The 20412-nt window shown below is 44.4% G+C and overlaps 1 protein-coding gene across 1 annotated transcript in view; it reads left to right on the plus strand.

Moving 5' to 3' along the window:
* Positions 1–20412, plus strand: part of PCSK5 (proprotein convertase subtilisin/kexin type 5) — a 1700773-nt gene that overhangs the window by 1535056 nt on the left and 145305 nt on the right. Inside the window, exon 27 of the mRNA XM_078675787.1 lies at positions 19452–19652. Within this exon, the coding sequence (XP_078531913.1) occupies positions 19452–19652 (201 nt within the window). The remainder of the gene's footprint in view (positions 1–19451; positions 19653–20412) is intronic.

Raw genomic sequence — 20412 nt, forward strand, 5'->3', positions numbered from 1 at the left:
TGGAATTCTGGGTTACGACCATAGAGCTCAAGGTAATGGGTTTATATCACGGATGGGAAATGATCAGTCTTTGATGCGCCCAAACACCCCACGTCCTATGTGGAATACAACAGCCAGTGGTTGGAGCCAGGTAGCTACCCCTTTTGATTAGGGATTTGGAGTGGGGAACAGGTATGGACCTTTATCGAACCTAAATGATTGTGATTGACTCACAGATGGAACTGATTTGGCAAATGATGTTCTGAATATGCCTCCACCCAAGAGAAGTCAACACACCAATGGCCAGGACTCCAGAGAGCCCACCCCCCAGACAGTGTTAGAGGGCCAAGTCATATTAAATCATGATTATCTTTTTACACTAAATCGGCCGGAGCACTGTGCAATCCAGAGCCTTGTCAGCGATAACTCACAGAGTCTTTTGCAAGTGGGAAGTAATGAGGGGTCAAAACCGCCACGAATAGCTGAAGGGACCCCGGCGGGGTACCAAGAATCTAAGAAACCCACAGATTCCTGCAAGATTATATGCTGGAACATAGCAGGCCTAAGTGCCAAAAGACAGGACAAGGCATGGTCAAGTTTCGTCTTAAACCACCATATCATTGCACTCCAGGAAACCTGGGATACTTCTGCTAACCTCTGGTGGGATGGGTTCACCAGTTTTACTAAACCAGCAGTCCCCAGTCGTATGGGGAGAGCCAAGGGAGGTCTAGTGATCCTGTTCTCTCTTGACTTGAAGGGAAGTTATAGGCAGATAAGCACCGATTCCCACAACATCCTAATGGTTGAAAGGGTGATTAATAATACCAGCAGGACCATATACATAAACTTCTACAACTCAGGTAACAGTGACTACAGAGGTTGCAACGTTGCTAACCTAGACAGCATTTTAAAAACAGTAAGCCAGAATATCAAGTACGTTTTTGAGTTTATTTTATTAGGCGATTTTAACATTCATTTGTGTAACCTAGCCTGTAGGGGAAGCGGAGACGATGGGGACGAGGGACCACAGGGACCCCACTTTGAACACTCTACAGAGGGGGAGGAGCTAGAAGAACTGCTTGCTAACTTCGACCTTTATGAACCGGATGGCGGTTTGAGACTGCCAACTTTTATTGGTGCCCAGCAAGGCACAATAATAGATTACATCTTTGTCTCACAAGGCATTCTAAACCGGATTATGGATTATCGCACAGTACAAATACACTTTAGCGATCATAACCCGGTAGTTCTCGAAGTGGCCTGGGGGGCCCAGTTGGGAGTATCCCCAACAACAGCAAATCTCGCCCACCCCTTGAGGATTACTGATCAAGATAGGCGTGTGAAATGGGCTAAAGTGATCCCAGAAAAATTTTATGCAAAAAATTTCCCCAAAATCAAGGACAAGGTCGAGATCTGCAAAAATCACTGTGCGCAGGGCAAAGAAATAGTACAGTCATTTGAGCTAATATGTGGCCAGGTGTCACAGGACCTTTTAGTAAAGCCAAAAAAAGGAATTCCAGGAACTATGCGCTGGTTTGACGCAGCATGTTCAAATGCCCATAGATCACTGCTGGTAGCCCTAAAAAATACTCCTAGGGTAAAAGATGATATTACCAGATTAAGGAAAATTTACAAGTTAGCTATAAAGAAACGAAAGGACACCATCAAACGCGAAGCATGGGAAAATCTCCTCTCAGCGGCAGTGCTGAAGGACAGCAGGAAATTTTGGGAGATTATTAAACAGCCTTTATTTTCAGATGATAATAATGATCCCATGGACTGCGTTATCCCCGATGAAAAATGGCTGTCTCATTTTAAAAACGTTTATGGGGATGAGGATGAAGAAATTAAAGATGTCCCGTTGGTCATTGTAGCTGTCTGCCCTATCCTTTTTAACCCTCAAGAAGTGGAAAAAGCAATTTTGGCTACTACAAAGCACAAGGCACCCGGCCCTGATGGTGTCCCTGCCGACTTTTTTATGTATTCACCAAAACTGTGGGCAGAGGTTTTGTCAAATGTGTTTAATGCAGTTAAGGGTAACCCAGTTCCAGCCTCATGGGCAACATCCACTATCGTTCCTATTTTTAAAAATAAAGGTCAGCGGGATGATCCCGCCTGTTATAGGCCTATATCCCTCTTGGACTCAACTGTAAAATTTTTAGGCCGAGTCCTTTTATCTAGATTGAGGGAAAATGTCGAGAGCTGCGGCGGGTTGTCCGAGATACAATATGGCTTTAGAGAAAGAAAAGGGACCATTGAACAGTGCGTTAATTTGTATTTGCTTATCTCCAAATATACCACAGCCAAGGAGGGGTCCGTGTATCTTGCATTCATGGACCTCTCCTCGGCCTTTGACTTGGTCAATAGGTCAAAGCTGTGGTTGATCCTGTTGGGGATGGGCATTGATGAAGCCTTGGTCGCGTTCATGGCCACCTTGCACCAGGACCTCTCAGCAGCTGTACGTGTAACAAATGATGGTAGACGTACCCCCCTTTTTAAATCCTTAAGGGGGGTACGGCAAGGTTGTATACTAGCTCCCTTGCTCTTTACCATCTATATCAATGGCCTAGGCGCACACCTGCGGGGGCAGGAAGCCGACGTCCCGCATGCAGGAGATACCCAAATTCCGGCACTCCTGTATGCGGATGACGTTGTGCTAATCGCCCGCACGGGTGTCGGCCTCCAGTGCCTTTTGGATGCTTTCGGCTCATTTATGGAGCGTTTGGACCTTAAGGTAAATGTAACTAAGTCACATACAATGGTAATGGGGCGAGAGTGCAACAAGAAAAGTCATAAAACATTTTTCTGCAGGGGGGACATTGTTTCTAAGGTATCCACATTCCCCTACTTAGGTGTATTGTTTGACCAGAAAGGGTCCTGGGGGCCACAGATAAGAGCAAAGAGGTTAGCTGTAATTAGATCGTCATCAGCTCTTCTGGGCTTTGCTGGCAAGTTAGGGGCTAGGCCTATGGAAGCCCTCTTAAAAATCTATAAGTGTAAATCTGTGGCCATTGCGTTATATGGTTCTCCTTTGTGGGGGTATGTAAATTTAGATCTAATACAGAGAGCAGAGAATAGATTTATTAGAACCCTGCTCTCTGTACCACAGTCAACCCCAACTTACTCAATACACAAAGAAGTGGGCCTACCCTATTTGTCAGATACTTTGAGCATGTCCCCTCTGATTTTTTGGCTGAAAATGTGGATGAACGAAGAACTTCCCCTGAACCACAAAATTATGCACGATGTTTTGTCCCTGGACAAATTTAACAAGATCCCATGGCTGGCCTATTTAGCTAAAACATTTGCAGATTTGGGACGTTCAGAGCTTTTTTCCTCCCCAGAGAAAATCAAGGCACAAGATATTGACTTTATAAAAAAGTCATTCAGGGTAAGGAAGGAAGCCTGCCGTGAGGAATTTGAATTGGTGAAACCATCAGTAAGGGAACATTGCCTCCTGGTCAGCTCATCCTCACTTGCATCTTACCTTAGTTTCGTCACAATCCCCTTCCATAGGTTTTTATCAACTAAGTTTAGATTTAATTTGTTACACTTTTATCTAGGTTCTTTTAAAACTTGGCAGAAGCCGGATTTAGCCCCTCCCTGTAGCTGTGACCAGTTTTCTGTGCAGGATACAATGCATTTCGTTATGTTTTGTGGGTTGTATATAGAGCAGAGGAAAAAATATTTGTTCCCTATCCTGAAAGAGGCCGGCTTCACTCAAGTGAGACCGGCCCTGCTTTTTTTACAATTACTGCCTAATCCCCGCATTACTTTTTGCATAGCTAATTTCCTGGTAGCCGCCTCAAGGGTGAAAGCTGTCTGCCAAACTTCGCCTTAAAGTAAATGTTTCATTATGCATGATCATTTTATGAACGTAACATTTTAATTGTGTATAATACTTTTTTTTTTTAAACTGTATATTTATATTATCGCTCTTAAGAAAAATACTTTGTATGAAATGTTTTATTGTTTTTTCTTTGTATGACTTTGAATAAGTCGAATAAAGATATTCTGACTGACTGACAATTGTCATTATATAGTATGTTATAATATAGAATGTCATAATATAGAATGTTATTATATCAATTTTTTTAAATTATATTATATGTTAGTATATGTGTTAAAAGTATATAATATTTTTTTAATGTATGTTACAATTTTTTTTAAGATAATGAATTACATGTTAATTAATTTTTGCGTATATTAGTTCCGTAGCAGGTTGTGGGTTTATAAGGGAATAGGGTGGGAAGTAATTTAATTAAAATAAAATAACAATAATAATGTATTAATTAATAATTTTATAGTTAATAATTAATATTGGTAATTAATTTTTGCGTATATCAGTTCCATAGCGGGTTGTGTGTTTATAGGGGAATAGGGTGGGAAGTAATTTAATTTAAATAAAAAAACAATAATGTATTAATTACTGTTATAGTTAATTAATATTGATAATTATGGTAATTAATGTATTATTAAATATTAGAAAAGTTATTAATACAGGTTTTTAACTAATTGATAAATATGTACATTGTTATTAATTAGTAATTAATTAAGTATTAATTATTAATAAGTAATGTATTAATATGTTAATTATGTTATTTATTTTAGGAGTGTGTTGAGTGTTTATAAGGGAGTATGGTGTTTAATAAAATATTTAAAACTACATTTTATTAATATTTATATAATATTTAATCAAAGTTATTTTATACTGTTAATTGTTTTAATAATTCGATACATCATTGTTTTTATATTTTTGTTAATTGTGATTAGCTAATTAATTAAATGTTAAATAATTATGTTAATTTATAAATATTTTAGATTTTTGGAGGTGACGTTTATAGTGGAAAATAGTGGGAAGTAAATTAGATTTAAATAATAATTATTATTTTTTAATTAGTGTTAATTAAATTGTAGGACTGGGTCTATTAAATTATTCTCTACGCTATCCAACACGTTCCCTACTGTTGCACTCTCTGGAGTGGGAATAGTAATTTTTACCCCTACGCTATCCAACGCTTTCCCTTCTGTTGCACTCACTGGAATGGGAATAGCAACTTTTAACCCTACGCTATCCAACTCTTTCCCTACTGTTGCACTCACTGGAGTGGCAATAGTAATTTTTACCCCTACGCTATCCATCTCTTTCCCTACTGTTGCACTCTCTGGTGTGGAAATAGTAATTTTTACCTAGCCACTATCCAACACTTTCCCTACAGTTGCACTCACTGGAGTGGGAATAGTAATTTTTACCCACCCGCTATCGAACACTTTCCCTACTGTTGCACTCACTGGAGTGGGAATAGTAATTTTTACCCCTACGCTATCCAATGCTTTCCCTACTGTTCCACTCACTGGAGTGGGAATAGTAATTTGTACCCCGCTATCCAACACATTCTCTACTTTTGCACTTGTTGGAGTGTGAATACTAATTTTATTCCCTTAGCTATGTAATGTTTTTAATTATGTTATATTTAATGTAGTGTAAATTATTAATTAACATAAAAAGTACTACTTTAAATATTTAAATTGTTATATATTATTTATTTTTATATTTATATAATAGGTTTATATATATGTAAATATATTTTTAATAATGTTTTAAATATTTTGTAATTAAGCTTAATAATAATTTTATGATATTATTAAGTGAATATATATGTTAAAAAATTGTGTTTTTTACATTACTTTCATTATTTTTACATTTTAAGCTTTTTTACATTATTTTAACTGTTACATTTAATTGTGCTTATTATTTAATGACTTTTATATTATTTTTAATACATTTAAAAAATTCAATATTTTAGTTAACTATAGTTTAACTATCAATATTTTGTACTCGATATTTTAGTACTTACCTGTTTGTAGATAGGGATTCTATATTCTGTCCCTCGATATTTTGGACAGTTGATATTCTGTCCCTCGATATTTAGTCACTGAACCGTTTTTCTCCTCGCCCTACAAAGACAATCTTTCCAGACCACCTGACCCAGAACCTTAACAGTTGTATCAATCAGAGATGTGGGCCTATAACATCTTGGGTGAACCCGGTCATCCTTATTATAAAAACTGGTACAAAGATGGAATGGTCCATGAACTGGGGGGACATGTTAACATGGCAGCATTTAATATATTAGACAACAGGGGGCCCAGATGACTACAACATTCCTGAAAATATCTGCAGGGACTCCATCTGGACCAGAAGCCTTATTGCCAGCTAAGCGCCTGATGGAGCACGAAGCTTCTTTGATCGGAAAAGAAAGACTGGAGTTGCCCAGCACCTTTTTACCAGCGTTTTGAATTACAGACTGCCCAATCCTCAGATGAATACATTTGGGAAAAGTGATCATGCCACTTAGCTTTAACTATCACTGAAGTCAAAGTTGGGGCAGCCTCAACAACTAAAAATGGATGATTAAGGCCTCTCCAGAAGGTTTTGCTATCATTAAGGTCACTAGCTTTCTTTACCTGTTCCCAAACATCGTCTTTAAAGGACTATTTTCTCTCCTTTGTAGGCTACTCTTAGATGGCACATAAGCATTTTATCTCCTCCCTGTCCCTTGGGGAATGTTTAAGGGCCTTCATTAGGGCAGAATGGGCTTTAGGATAAGACTCATTAAACCAACATTCCACACTGGAGAAAGTGTGGGCAGTGAGGGCAGTCCATACACTGGCGCATGGTACAGAAAAGGCATCTTAAACATCAGCGAGGGCTAAATTGGGATTGAGCCAGCATTCTAACTCACAGCTCCTCTGCCTGAACAAATTACAGGAAAACTCCACTGGGATCACTTTGGATCATTTCAGATGTCTACCCTAATCCGAATGATCCAAGTGTTAAGTATGGGCCAATGGTGGCGGTCTCTGTCTCTGGAATTTTAAAACAAACACTAAAGGATTATGGCCACTCCAGCCAGACCATTTGGTCTGGTAATCAACTAAAGACCTAAGAACGGGTGAGGAAATTAAGCTATAATCCACAATTGATTCTGAAACCCTACCAACATAATTAGGGGCTATCCGAACACTGGGTATAGGCACATTCAGGGACTGGATTAGTAAATTCACCTGATCAAAATGAGCCATTGAAATGGCCATCTCCAAAGGAGAAATCCTGAAAAATATGAAACGTTTATAAACAGGGGTGGATATTAAGATTGCCGTTGACCACAACTAAAATGTACGAATATGAACTAAGGCCCAGAACCAAAAAGAGGGTCTTTTGTTTCTTTATAACCATGCCCAAGTAAGAAATAACATCAGAAGGGGGAATATGTTCATTAGAATTATAAATATTTTCGATCAATAAGATTGATTTATCTGGACATGTGAGTAGTACCACCCCTTTATTTTAGAAATTGGTCTCCACCTCAACCATTACCCAATTCAGGGACAAGGATGTTAAAATGCACATCCCCACCCAGGCTCACCCTGCGGAAGTGAGAACGAGCAAAGCTGTCCTGAAAAGGTATATTCTTAAAAGACCAGGTTTTCCGGAAGGTCATTATATGATAGGGCCTGATAATGTCTAGCCAATTCGGATTCCCTGAGCTTCTTTTCAAGCCCGACTTTGTCCCATGAGAGAAAGCTATGCTGACCGTTAGAATCAGGCCTTAAAGAGGAATTATCGGCTCCCCCACCTTTCTTGGCAAAATCAACATCAGGCTCAATCGACTTTAGTCAATCCACCTCCTTAAGGGAATCAATAACCTAAAATCTATTAGAAGAGATAAGAGAGAAACAAGATCCCTGGGGCACCTAGGATATGCCTCGTGGGGAACTCAAGTCACCTGAGAGTGAGTAGACCTGGGAGTTGTCACCTTGAACGCAATCTCTTGTTTAAAGAAAAACCTGAGCGTCCACAGCCCAATTCCCATAGAGGAGCCTTCTGTCCCCTGGAAAGAGGTTAAGATTCTACCAGCTACTCAGCTATTGCTAAAGTTCACCACAATGCAATCACTCTGGAACAATTTGGTGTCTTGTCCAACTCAACCCACCCTCCATACCATGTTAATTTGTGTATGGATGTTTGCAAAAACCCAAGCCCTCCTGGAGAAGCAATGGGTTACTTTGTTCTTTAACTATGAAAACCCTTCACTAACATTTGAATTAAGTGGGGGCACATCTAGTAGGACCACCACATAGGGTGTGCAATCAGGGGAAAAATCTAATCGATCAGCCTTGGGTCCACCAGAGGCCGCCCCAGACGAAGTCTCAGTTTAAGCCCGTTTAGAGGTAGATGGGCATGGCTTTATCCTGGATCTGAGGGATGTTGGAAAAGGCTCTATCATAAATACAAGCCTTAGAGTTATCTATACTGGTGCTCATTGCCCTAGGGACACATCTATGCCTCGTAGAGTTGGAAATTGCAACAGCTATGTAGGGGCCAAAGGAGTAAAGGAGGTAAGTTATTCCTGTTAGTATGACTTCCCTGTGATGATACGCCAGAACTAACAAAGCTGGGGATATGTTTAGGCTGGTTATTTGCACATGCCGGAGTCACTTTCCAAAAGATTCTTCATTAGTCTATTATTTGATTCAAGACAATCCATCACTCTTGTGTTAAAAACCAAAGCATCTCTAACGATTTTAAATTCAGACCTCAGGTTCTCAACAATGGCTTTGATATCACCCAGGCCAATTACAGGTCGGTCCTTGGGTCTGTTTGCATCAGTGAATGGGGCATTACAAATAGCTGGGCATGACAAAGATGAACAAGATATAAGTTTAGTTCTCACCGCATCCAAACGCGAACCGCTGTTATCAAGGAGTATCTGTGTAGGAATCAAGGTCTTCGGATCCAAAGGCTTTGCCTCTTTCTCAGAGTGTAAATAAGTAGTAGGGGGATTTTAAAACGCTGGACTGAGCAGTATTTGGTTTCCCCTTCCCCCTATATAACTGAGTAATCTTAGATGTAGTGGCTCTAGATGCTGGTGTTGCAGGTATGTTTCTTTGCTATTGAGAATGTCTTCCATTACCACAATTAAATCATCTATGACTTACTTGCAGTGCACAGTTCTCGGCCCTGTGGCTCCTGGCCAATTTAGGCTCCCTCCCAACTCCCAGGGAATTGCCAGTTACCTTTCGTTTGCCCATTAGGAATAAAATGAGGTAGAAGCACCCACACCAATAGGCAAATTATGACACAATGGAACAGTCAAAGCAGCCAGAGTCACAAGAGAGATGAAGGTTCTTTAACAAGGGCACAACACATCCAATGAAGGCTTACCAAAAAAAGGTTAAACAGAAACGGCATGAAGGACAAAGGGGTTGGCCCTGCCCCTTTCTGGCATTGATTTGTGCAGGACAGGCCTGCCCTTTGCCCAGGCGCAGCCAACGTGCATCCCGCGCAGCGCTGAGGAGTTTGCTCTTTTTATGGCTAGAGGTCACGCCCCCTCCAGCAGCCACAGCAGAACCCTGGGACAGGTAGTCCCCAATAATGTCTTAGTGCGTCCCGCGCAGCGGTGAGGAGTTTGCACTTTATAGAGCCTGGGGCCAGAGGTCACGACCCCTCCAGCTGCAACAGCACAATTCCAGGACAGGTAGTCCGCAAAGATGTCTCAGGCGTCCCGTGCAGCGGTGAGGCGTTTGCGCTTTATAGCACCTGGGGCCAGAGGTCACGCCCTCTTCAGCAACAATAGCAGCAGCTTGGGACAGGTAGTCCCCTATAATGTCACTGTGCGTCCTGCACAGTGGTGAGGAGTTCGTGTTTTACAGCGCCTAGGGCCAGCAGTCACGCCCCCTCCAGCAGCAACAGCAGAATCCTGGGACAGGTAGTCCCCAATAATGTCTCGGCACGTCCTGAGCAGCGTTTGAGGAGTTCACTCATTCCAGGCCTGGGCCTGGGGCCAGAGGTCACCCCCTCCAACAGCAACAGCAGAATCCTGGGACAGGTAGTCCCCAATAATGTCTCGGCACGCCCTGAGCAGCGGTTGAGGAGTTCACTCATTCCAGGCCTGGGCCTGGGGCCAGGGGTCACCCCCTCCAACAGCAACTGCAGAATCCTGGGATAGGTAGTCCCCAATAATGTCTTGGCACGTCCTGAGCAGCGGTTGAGGAGTTCACTCATTCCAGGCCTGGGCCTGGGGCCAGAGGTCACCCCCTCCAACAGCAACAGCAGAATCCTGGGATAGGTAGTCCCCAAAAATGTCTCGGCACGTCCTGAGCAGCAGTTGAGGAGTTCACTCATTCCAGGCCAGGGCCTGGGGCCAGAGGTCACCCCCTCCAACAGCAACAGCAGAATCCTGGGATAGGTAGTCCCCAATAATGTCTTGGCACGTCCTGAGCAGCGGTTGAGGAGTTCACTCATTCCAGGCCTGGGCCTGGGGCCAGAGGTCACCCCCTCCAACAGCAACAGCAGAATCCTGGGATAGGTAGTCCGCAATAATATCTCAGCACATCCCGTGCAGCAGTGAGGAGTTCACTCTTTACATCGCCTGAGGCAAGGGGTCACACTCCCTCCAGCAGCAACAGCAGAATCCTGTGAAAGATAGTCACCAATAATGTCTCAGCGCGTACATTTGGAGTAAGTTTCTGTCTTTATGTGGATTCTCTCAGTATTCCAAGAGTATTCCTGGATATCATCAACAGTCACGGAGGAACAGGTATACTCAAATGTGCAATATTGCCTTACACAGACTTCAACCATGTGGAAAATTCTCTGTGAGTAAGTGATTCAGAAATGTGACTCTTCACATAGAACTATTTTATTGGTTTTACCAGCAGAAAATATGTTCCCCGACTTAAACCATTTGACCAACAACCTCAATACGTATGGGGGCATATATTTTCCCATCTTAGAAAAACACAACAGAAGATGTTTTGTATGAATTTCTAGGGTAGGTAACTAACTCCAAATAATCTTCAAGACGGAACTTTAGCATCAAATAATATGTGGAATATGTGGAAGCACAAAGATTAAATAGGATAGAGGCATAGGGCCTAAGAACCAATTCCTTTTAATTTCTCTTACCAGTATCTGTTTCTTGAGAATTGAAGAGACCAACAGAGAAAGTTTCTTTGGTTTCATTTTCGTCCTTATAAGAAGGCGGAGGCAATGTAATCCATTATGTCCGATATAAGTTGTCCCAGTAGTCAACAGGTTTACAAATGTGTGATAGCCTGACAGGGACAGTGGGAGAATACTTGGAGAGCTAAGTGGCCTTTGTGCATGTTTTTAGTATCTAGAATATATGTAAACTGAGTAACGTTTCGGTTGATCAGTGCTAGAAATTGAGTTTTTGGTTGGCAGAGGTATATACCCTGTTGAAGCAGGAATCACAATCATAGTCGAGGTAAGTCACAACACACCCAAAATAATCCTGTGCTTGTCCTCTGGTAGCTTGGCACATAGCAGTAAAGCTTAACTTAAGAGGCAATGTGTAAAGTACACTTCAAACAGTAACACAGTGCAAACACCACGAAAGCCTCCACACCAGGTTAGAAAAATAAAGAATATTTTTAATACTAAAACAAGATCAAAATGACAAAAATCCAACAAGTAGATGTTGATATATGATTTTTTAAATAATAAAGGTAAAATAGTGCTTAGAAGCAATAAGAGCTTAAATGGGATATCTGGTTTGCGCTGGACCAGAGCAAAGTCAAAAGTTCAGGCGAGTGAGGTACAGGGACCCACTTGGGCCCGCTGTACTAAAGTACCTTGATCCTGAATGCAGCCAAAGCGATGCAACGATGTCGAGCCATGCAGTGGACGAGATGCATCCATTTTCTCCATGCGTCAGTTCCGAGTGCGACGCACTGGTTCCGAATGTGATGTGCGGCTACTGCTCCCGCAATTGACGATGCATCAATTCTGAAGGCAATGCACTGTTCCCAAATGTGATGCACCGGATCTGCTCCATGCAACAACAAGCTGGTTCTAACTCACGCAAAGGTGAAGATGAGGATAGGATGTGGTATGACGGCTAGAGCTGCCAACTTTGGTGCTGGAAACCAAGGTTCGAGCCTCGGTCCGGGACCACATCCTGTGATTCTGGGCAAATCGCTTAATCTCCCAGTGGCTACCAGGGAAGCTGAGCAAGGCAAGAGAGTCTGGCAAAGCAGCAGTCCAGAAGAGTGGCAGTCCTTTCAGCAGCACTGCAATTCTCTCCGGAAGAGTCTTCACAGGTCCAGGAGTGTACTAAACTCATGGTGTCCGGGGTCCAGTACTTATTCCCAGTTGTGCCTTTGAAGTGAGTTAGACTACACATACAGCTGTGAAGTGAACAGAGGTCCTCCCTTCCTGCCCTGACTCCAGACTCACTACAGGGGGTTATACAACCCTTTGTGTGTGGACTGGACACAGCCTATTCAGATGTCAGTGTGAGGCTATTCTGCTTCGTCCCTCCCATCATCCAGGAAGGCTCATCAAGACACCCCTAAGCTCCCTGTGTGTGTGTGGCTTTCTAGAGGGAATACACAAAGCCCAACTGTCACCCAAACCAGACTGAACAGAGACAGGCACCAAATGGCAAAAGTATATAAATGCCAACTTTCTAAAAGTGACATTTGCCAAACTTAATTTAAAATCCAACTCCACCATACGTTGTGATATTAAATTGTGAGTCCAATTCCACCAAATGTGAAAGTCTGCCTCTTCACGGTTGGGAATTACACTTAAAAGATGTAATAAGGTAATCCCAATGTTAGCTTATGTGAGAGATAAGCCTTGCAATAGTGAAAACGAATTTGGGAGTTTTTCACTACCAAAACATGTTAAACTTAAAAGTACATGTACTGTATTTTATATACATTGCACCCTGCCCTGTGGGTTAGATATGGCCTACCTTAGGGATGACCCATATGCATAAAAAGGGAATGTTTCAGCCTAGTTCCTGGTGGTAGGGTGAACTCACCCTCACACTCTTCCAGATTCAGATTCAATATTATCTGTCACACAAGGCAGGGGAAAGAACATTTGACCATACAACTAATTCATTCAACCAGAAATACTTTTCTGAGTGACATTAATTTGCATTGGGGTAATGAATCAGACATCAGTCATGCTTTGTCCTCCTTCCTCAGAGACAAAAGAAAAAAGGAACAAAATGGACTTGAGACAATGGAACATTTATAACTGCTATATATATATATAGGATGGTAGTGACAAATTCCTCCACCATCCCAACTCAGTAACCTTCTTCTGCCAAAGTCTAAACCAGTGTCATATATATATATATATATATATATGACACTGGTTTAGACTTTGGCAGAAGAAGGTTACTGAGTTGGGATGGTGGAGGAATTTGTCACTACCATCCTGAGGAACCTCTGCCTGCCAAATCTGGAGTTGTCCACCATCCCAGTAGACAACTCTTAGCACTGACATGAACCGCTGTAACAGTGGTTCCTGTCAGTGTTGTAAAGGTTTGATGAATGGCTTCGTCAAACAAGACAGTGCCTGTCATACTTTTCCCAAAGTGGAAGTTTGTTTAGGGAACATGAAAACGAATGACACCCACAGCGTAGGAGATCCTCCCAAGGTGTGGTGGTCAATATTTATTTCTGACTGTCCTTCACCGCAAGGTCTTACCTGGCGGTGAGAGACACCAAAACAAATGCCATCCTATTGCCACTCTAAATTGAAAGGGCGGTTGGATGGCTAATATCTGACGTTCTGTAATTCATTGGGCCATCGATGGTGTTGGTCAGTGATGGAGCCGGAGCAGGTTCCATTGTCAACAAACTTAAGGATCATCGTTGGGTAGGGGACGGGGTACCATCTCTGCCAAACTCTAAATCAGCCTCTGAGGTTCTAAGAAGTTAGGTAAAACAGGTGGCAACAGTGACAAACATGGCAATAAAAAGTGAGTAGTTTTCCATATTTCATTAGCTTTAAAGGGTCTTTGTCTAAACTAATAAACATATACTTTTTAAAGCTTGAAAAGAGAATGTGTAGGGCTCGGACATATCACAGAGATTACATGTAACACCAGTGTCTAGAGGTGAAGAGTGTCAAGAGTAATATAAAGCACAGTGAAGCTTACAGCAGACAACAAGTACTAAAGTCGAAGTATTATGGATTAAGGTTTTCATTTGAAATGAAGATGGCGCATTAGAAGCACTGCACAGTGCACACCGCACAGTGCAGGGGGGAAAGGATAGACACACACCAGTTCAAGTGCGCTGGTATAGACTTACCAAAGTTAATTGGTGCATACATTTAGGTCAGAGCAATTCAAGGGAGCTTCTATAGGCATACAATAGCTCAATGATGCGGGAAACATCCTTTACGATGCAGTAATGACACCGCAGTGCCATTACAACGCGGGTTTCACAACGCAAGTCGTTACCACGACTTGCGCTGGGGGGCGCTCTAGGACAAGGAATAGTGTAATTTACTATCCAACACCTTCCCTACTGTATGTAGACTGGAGTTGGAATAGTAAATTACACTACTCCTAAGTCCAGCGCCCTCCAACGCAAGTTGTTGTAAAACCTGCGTTGGGATGGTCTGCGATGTTTTATACCGCGTTGTACCATCATACATCCCAATGATGCAGGTACAAGCACATGCAGATACGATGTGCTGGTATGCAATATTTAGCGAGTGCCTGTGTACTAAGATAGTCTGCATAATAGTTCCAGGGTTCAAGGTTATTACCACAGACTTTATATTAGTTCAAGGGTTCAGGGTATAAACACAATCTATATAGCAGTTCAAGGGTTCAGGGTTATAAACACACAAATGTTCAGGAGTAGAGGCATGTTATAGGTACACAAGAGTTCAGGGTTGCAGGTTTGGGCACATGCAAGTTAAGAGCACATGTGGCGACGCAGATCACTCATATAGGCAGGCAACAGTTCAGAGCAACTGGAAAGGTGAAGTACGAAAGATAGTGAATGCTGGAACATTTCAAAGTACTCACAGCTGGTTCAGTAAAGGGTAAGACCCAAGCCCCAATCTTCACAGCCCAATGTCACAATCATACTGTTTTTGCATGCTATACGCTGCTCTGCTACTACTTTTAAAGTAGATGCAGGCAGAGGTAAAACACAGGGAATTGTAACCAGCATCTCCAGCCCGCCCCCGACTCCCAGATGCTCCTCCCTCCCACGGACTGATAAGGCTGCCCCGTCTGTAGTTGCACTGTGACCTCTCTTACTTCGTGAGAAGCGGTCGCTCCCCACGCTCCCTGCCTGATTGTCACTGCGCCTCGCACTGCTTGCCTGCAATAATCTTGGTCTTGGTGTCTGGGTATTGTAGCGCTCTACTGCATTGTAGCGCTCTATTGCATTGTTTGCCTGCTATCGCTGACTTTTGCCGCATTTGAGTTTAGCACATTATCTCATTGTTTCTCTGATTGCATTTAAAGCTGGGAACGCTGACCATCGAAGCGCTCAGGTTGTTTTGCGTGTAATTTAAAAATCGTGACCTGTTTGTGCCGGTGCCACTGCCCATAGCGTCTTTCTTCTCTGTGCCCCAATCTCGCCCAGTCTCTGTTTTGCTTTCACCGCCATTTTGTTTGTTGTGCCTTGTAACCAGCATCTCCAGCCCGCCCCCGCCTCCCAGCTGCTCCTCCCTCGCTCCGCCCCCCTCCACCACCCACATATGACAGATGCTTTTGCGCGCAGCGTTCACATGCAGCGAACGTGCCCCATGCGCGCCGAAGGTGCGCCAAAGGTAAGCCCGTCTACGCCTGGACCGCTCCCAGCGCCATACCCCCTGGCCCCCGCAATATCCGCCCCACCCGCATCACGTACGACGCCGCTACCCTCTCCGCCCTCAACCCCGGCCGCCCACCAAACTGCTACCAAGCCGCACCAGGACACACCCATGGACCCTTCACCTGCCAATCCTGCAAATTCGACTGCATCAAGACCCACACCAAATCCACAAACTCCAAACAAAGATCCGACACTAACCATCTGAAGTGCATCCTGCTCAACACCCGCTCGGTCCACAGCCACGCCATTGACCTTTGGAACCTACTCGACACCACATCGCCGGACGTCGCCTTACTTACAGAAACCTGGATGAACGCTTCATCAGCTCCCGACATCGCCATAGCCATCCCGGACGGCTTCAAGATCATCTGAAAGGACCGCATCAACCAAACAGGAGGAGGCATCGCCATCGTCCATAAAAACACCATCCGCATCACAACCAACTCTGATGACACCCTCACAGCCGCCGAACACCTTCACTTCCAGATCCACATCGATCCCAAGACCACACTCAGAGGCACCCTCATCTACAGACCACCAGGAGCTCGCACACAATTCAGCGAAGACATCACTGACTTCATCAGCCCTCACGCCCTCCCCTCCGAGGACTACATTCTACTGGGAGACCTCAACTTCCATCTGGAAAAGACCAACGACAGCCACACCACCACCCTACTGGACAACCTCGCCAACCTCGGACTCAAACAACTTGTTGACACCCCCACCCACTTGGCCGGGCACACGCTCGACCCAATCTTCACCTCCAGCAAACATATCTCCTTCAATCACACCACAACTCTCCACTGGACGGACCACAGCTGCGTTCACTTCAACTACAAAAAGACCACAACCCACAACCACCCACAACCATTACCCCGCAGAAACTGGAACAAAATTACCACCGACCAGCTCTTCACATCGCTTCACCAAAACCCTCCTGACAAATCAATGGACCCAAACAAAGCAGCCGCCGACCTCACACAATGGATCACCCTCAGCGTTGACGAATTAGCACCCTTGAAAAACACTCATATCAAGCAAGGTAGCAAAAAAGCCCCATGGTTCAACGAAGACCTTAAGAAATCCAAGACGACCTGTCGCACCCTAGAGAAAGCCTGGCGAAAAAACCCAACCACTGACGACCTGTCCACCTTCAAGAACGCTACCCGCAAATACCACCAACTGATCCGATCCACAAAGAAATCAGCATTCAAGGATCGACTCGACAACAACGCCCACAACAGCAAGGAACTTTTCAACATCGTCAAAGAGTGTACCAACCCCACCGCCGGCACCAACGACATCACCCCCTCTCAAGACCTCTGCGACTCTCTAGCCGCATTCTTCCACAACAAAATCGCTGACATACATAACAGCTTTGAAAACCAGTCAACACCCCCCCCTCTGAAATAAAACCCCCTTCCAACAACCTTTACGCCTGGAACCCAATCACCACTGAAGACACCATCCGCTTGATGAACTCCATCCACTCAGGATCGCCAACCGACCCATGCCCCCACCACATCTTCAACAAAGCAGACTCCACCATCGCACCCCACCTCAAAGACATCATCAACTGCTCCCTCGATTCCGCTACCTTCCCGGAAAGCTGGAAACATGCCGAACTCAGCGCCCTTCTGAAGAAACCCACAGCAGACCCCACTGAACTTAAGAACTACCGCCCCATCTCGCTCCTCCCATTCCCTGCCAAAGTCATTGAGAAAGCAGTCAACAGTCAGCTCGCCGCCTTCCTCGAATCCAACAAATCCCTCGACCCTTCAAAATCCGGCTTCAGAGCCAAACACAGCACTGAGACCGCCCTCATCGCAGCAACAGACGACATTCGAACCCTACTGGACAATGGAGAAACAGCTGCCCTCATACTACTCGACCTATCTGCAGCCTTCAACACAGTATGTCATAGCACCCTCATACAACGCCTCAGCAACGTCGGAATACAAGGAACAGCACTGGACTGGAGCACCTCGTTCCTCACCGGAAGAACCCAGAGAGTCCGCCTCCCCCCTTTTATATCAGAGGCCACCCCAGTCATCTGCTGCGTACCACAAGGATCATCTCTCAGCCCCACCCTCTTCAACGTATGCATGAGTGCCCTCGCAGCCATCGCGCGCCAACACAACCTCAACATCATCTCCTACGCAGACGACACCCAACTAATCCTCTCCCTCACCAAAGACCCAAACACCGCCAAAACCAACTTACACGAAGGAATGAAGGAAGTAGCTGAATGGATGAAGAAAAGCCGTTTAAAACTGAACTCGGACAAAACTGAAGTCCTCATCTTAGGTTCATCCCCCTCCGCCTGGGACAACTCATGGTGGCCTCCGGCCTTGGGAACAGCACCCATCCCCACGGACCACGCACGGAACCTGGGTTTCATTCTGGACTCCTCCCTCTCGATGACCAGACAAGTCAACGCCGTCACATCATCCTGCTTCAACATCCTACGCGTGCTCAAAAAAATCTTCCGCTGGATCCCCACCGAAACTAGAAAGACGGTCATGCACGCACTGGTCACTAGCCGACTGGACTATGGAAACACCCTTTACGCCGGAACCACAGCCAAACTACAGAAAAAACTCCAACGCATCCAAAACACTTCAGCCAGACTCATACTAGACATCCCCCGCCAAGCTCACATTTCCGGCCACCTAAAAGACCTCCACTGGCTCCCCGTCAACAAGAGAATAACGTTCCGTCTCCTCACCCACGCCCACAAAGACCTCTACAACTTAGGACCCGAATGCCTCAACACACGCCTGTCCTTTTACACCCCCCCGCCAACTACGATCGTCCAATCAAGCCCTCGCCACAATCCCACGCATCCATAGATCCACCATAGGAGGAAGATCCTTCTCATACTTAGCGGCCAAAACCTGGAACTCTCTCCCCACCCACCTCCGCCTTACTCAGAACCACCTCTCCTTCAGGAAACAACTAAAAACTTGGATATTCGATAAGTAAAGTATCCACCTCCCTCAAGCGCCTTGAGACCCTCTGGGTGAGTAGTGCGCTATACAAATTTCAAACTTGAAACTTGAAACTTGGAATCTGTGACCTGAATATAAAGTGGCGTTTTCACCCAACACACAGTATGGACTAGCCCCAAAGTAAAATGAAAGATGGAGGTACCTGGAGTAATAGGATTGCTGGGGAGCTGTTAACCCACTAAAGTAGCTTCAGTAGCCTGTGTGCTGCTGGGCTAGGATGGAATCTGGTCAGAGGTACAGGCAACAGTAAAGATGCCCTCTAACTTGTGGATGATGACAGTGGTGCTGGGTGGTGTTGGCAGAGTAGATCACACCCATAAAGTCCATGAAGACAGAAGCTCTGCTCTGCTGAACCACTTATTTTAAGTGTCAGCTTGCACCACCCCACTAAGGTGAACTTTCAGCGTTTAATTGTGTTTGATGACTAAAAAGAGCCTCTGTCAGTGGAGTAGAACAGGGGACCTTCCCCCGCTCTTACCTGTTGCCGCCGTGGTGTGGTGAACACAGGAATCGGCAGCACCCCCCCTTCCCTCCTCCGACATGTCTCAAAATAAGTAATCAGCAATATTATGGTTCAAACCTGCTTTGGTAGACAATTATACACACTACCAAATGACAGAAGGTTAGATCACTTTTAAGCAATTGCCTACAACCTGATGAAACACGTGCTCTCAAACAGAAGAAAATAAGCGTAGAGATCTCACTGTGCAAAGTCCATTGAATGTTTAATACTTCATTAAGGGGTTTCGGGGTTACTTTCCTGTTAGTGACCTCTTTTCCTGTTTTTTGCAGATGGCCAGTGTGTGAGCGACTGCGGGTCTGGTTACTACCGTGACGAGGATGAAGGGGAGTGCGACATGTGCCACAGGACCTGCGATACATGCACTGGGCCCAACTTCCAGGAATGCACCAGATGCAGAGGTTCTTTGCTTTTCCAGGACGGAAAATGCATAGATCCGAGCAAGGCAGTGATAGAGGGAAAGTACTGGGAAGGTAGGTTTTACTGTCCTTCCCCAAGTTTTAGGGGACACCTGAGCAAGGTTCATGTCTTTGAACATCTCCTGCCCAGCACTACGTTGTCACCTTTGTATCAACCTATCCAGATTTACGACTGCTGGTACCCTACCAAGTCCTGTTCCTCTGGTTACACTTTGGAGTCGAATGAATATCCATCTTTTTCTCTTGAGTTCATAACTCCTTTTTTACCACAGCTTCTATTTGAGGATTTCTGCTGTCTGTGTTTTTTAAGCATCACAGGAATTATGTTTGTATTCATGTGTCCTCTAAACTTGTGGCTGTGGGAGTGAAAGCAGAAGTTCTTAAATTCTATGGTGAGGTTAGGTGTGCAGAAAGAAGAAATTCAAAATAAGTTCTGTGACTTCATAACCATTATTTTCATCAGATGGAGCAAAGGTGGGGAGCAACCTTTAGCTGTCCCATCTGCCTGCAGATCCAGAACCGCAACTGACAAGCATTCAAACATCCCCTCAACACTCTAACTCTAGTTGCACTTACTCTCCACACACATGTGCCAAGCACACTAACATTCCACATTCCACGCATATACATGGATACGCATAATCAGCATACTGCAGAGACAAAAGGCAACAGGGCATACTTACAAAGAGTTCACTCAATGCAGCATGAGTAGGAGAGAACATAACTGTGCCATATCTACTTAGAAGTGGCGCAGTCCTAATCATTCCCTGCACTGGTGCACTTGTGGTTGCCATGCGCCAACACAGGCATGCTT

Source organism: Lissotriton helveticus, chromosome 2_1 (assembly GCF_964261635.1).
Source record: "Lissotriton helveticus chromosome 2_1, aLisHel1.1, whole genome shotgun sequence".
Classification (NCBI taxonomy): Eukaryota; Metazoa; Chordata; class Amphibia; order Caudata; family Salamandridae; genus Lissotriton; species Lissotriton helveticus.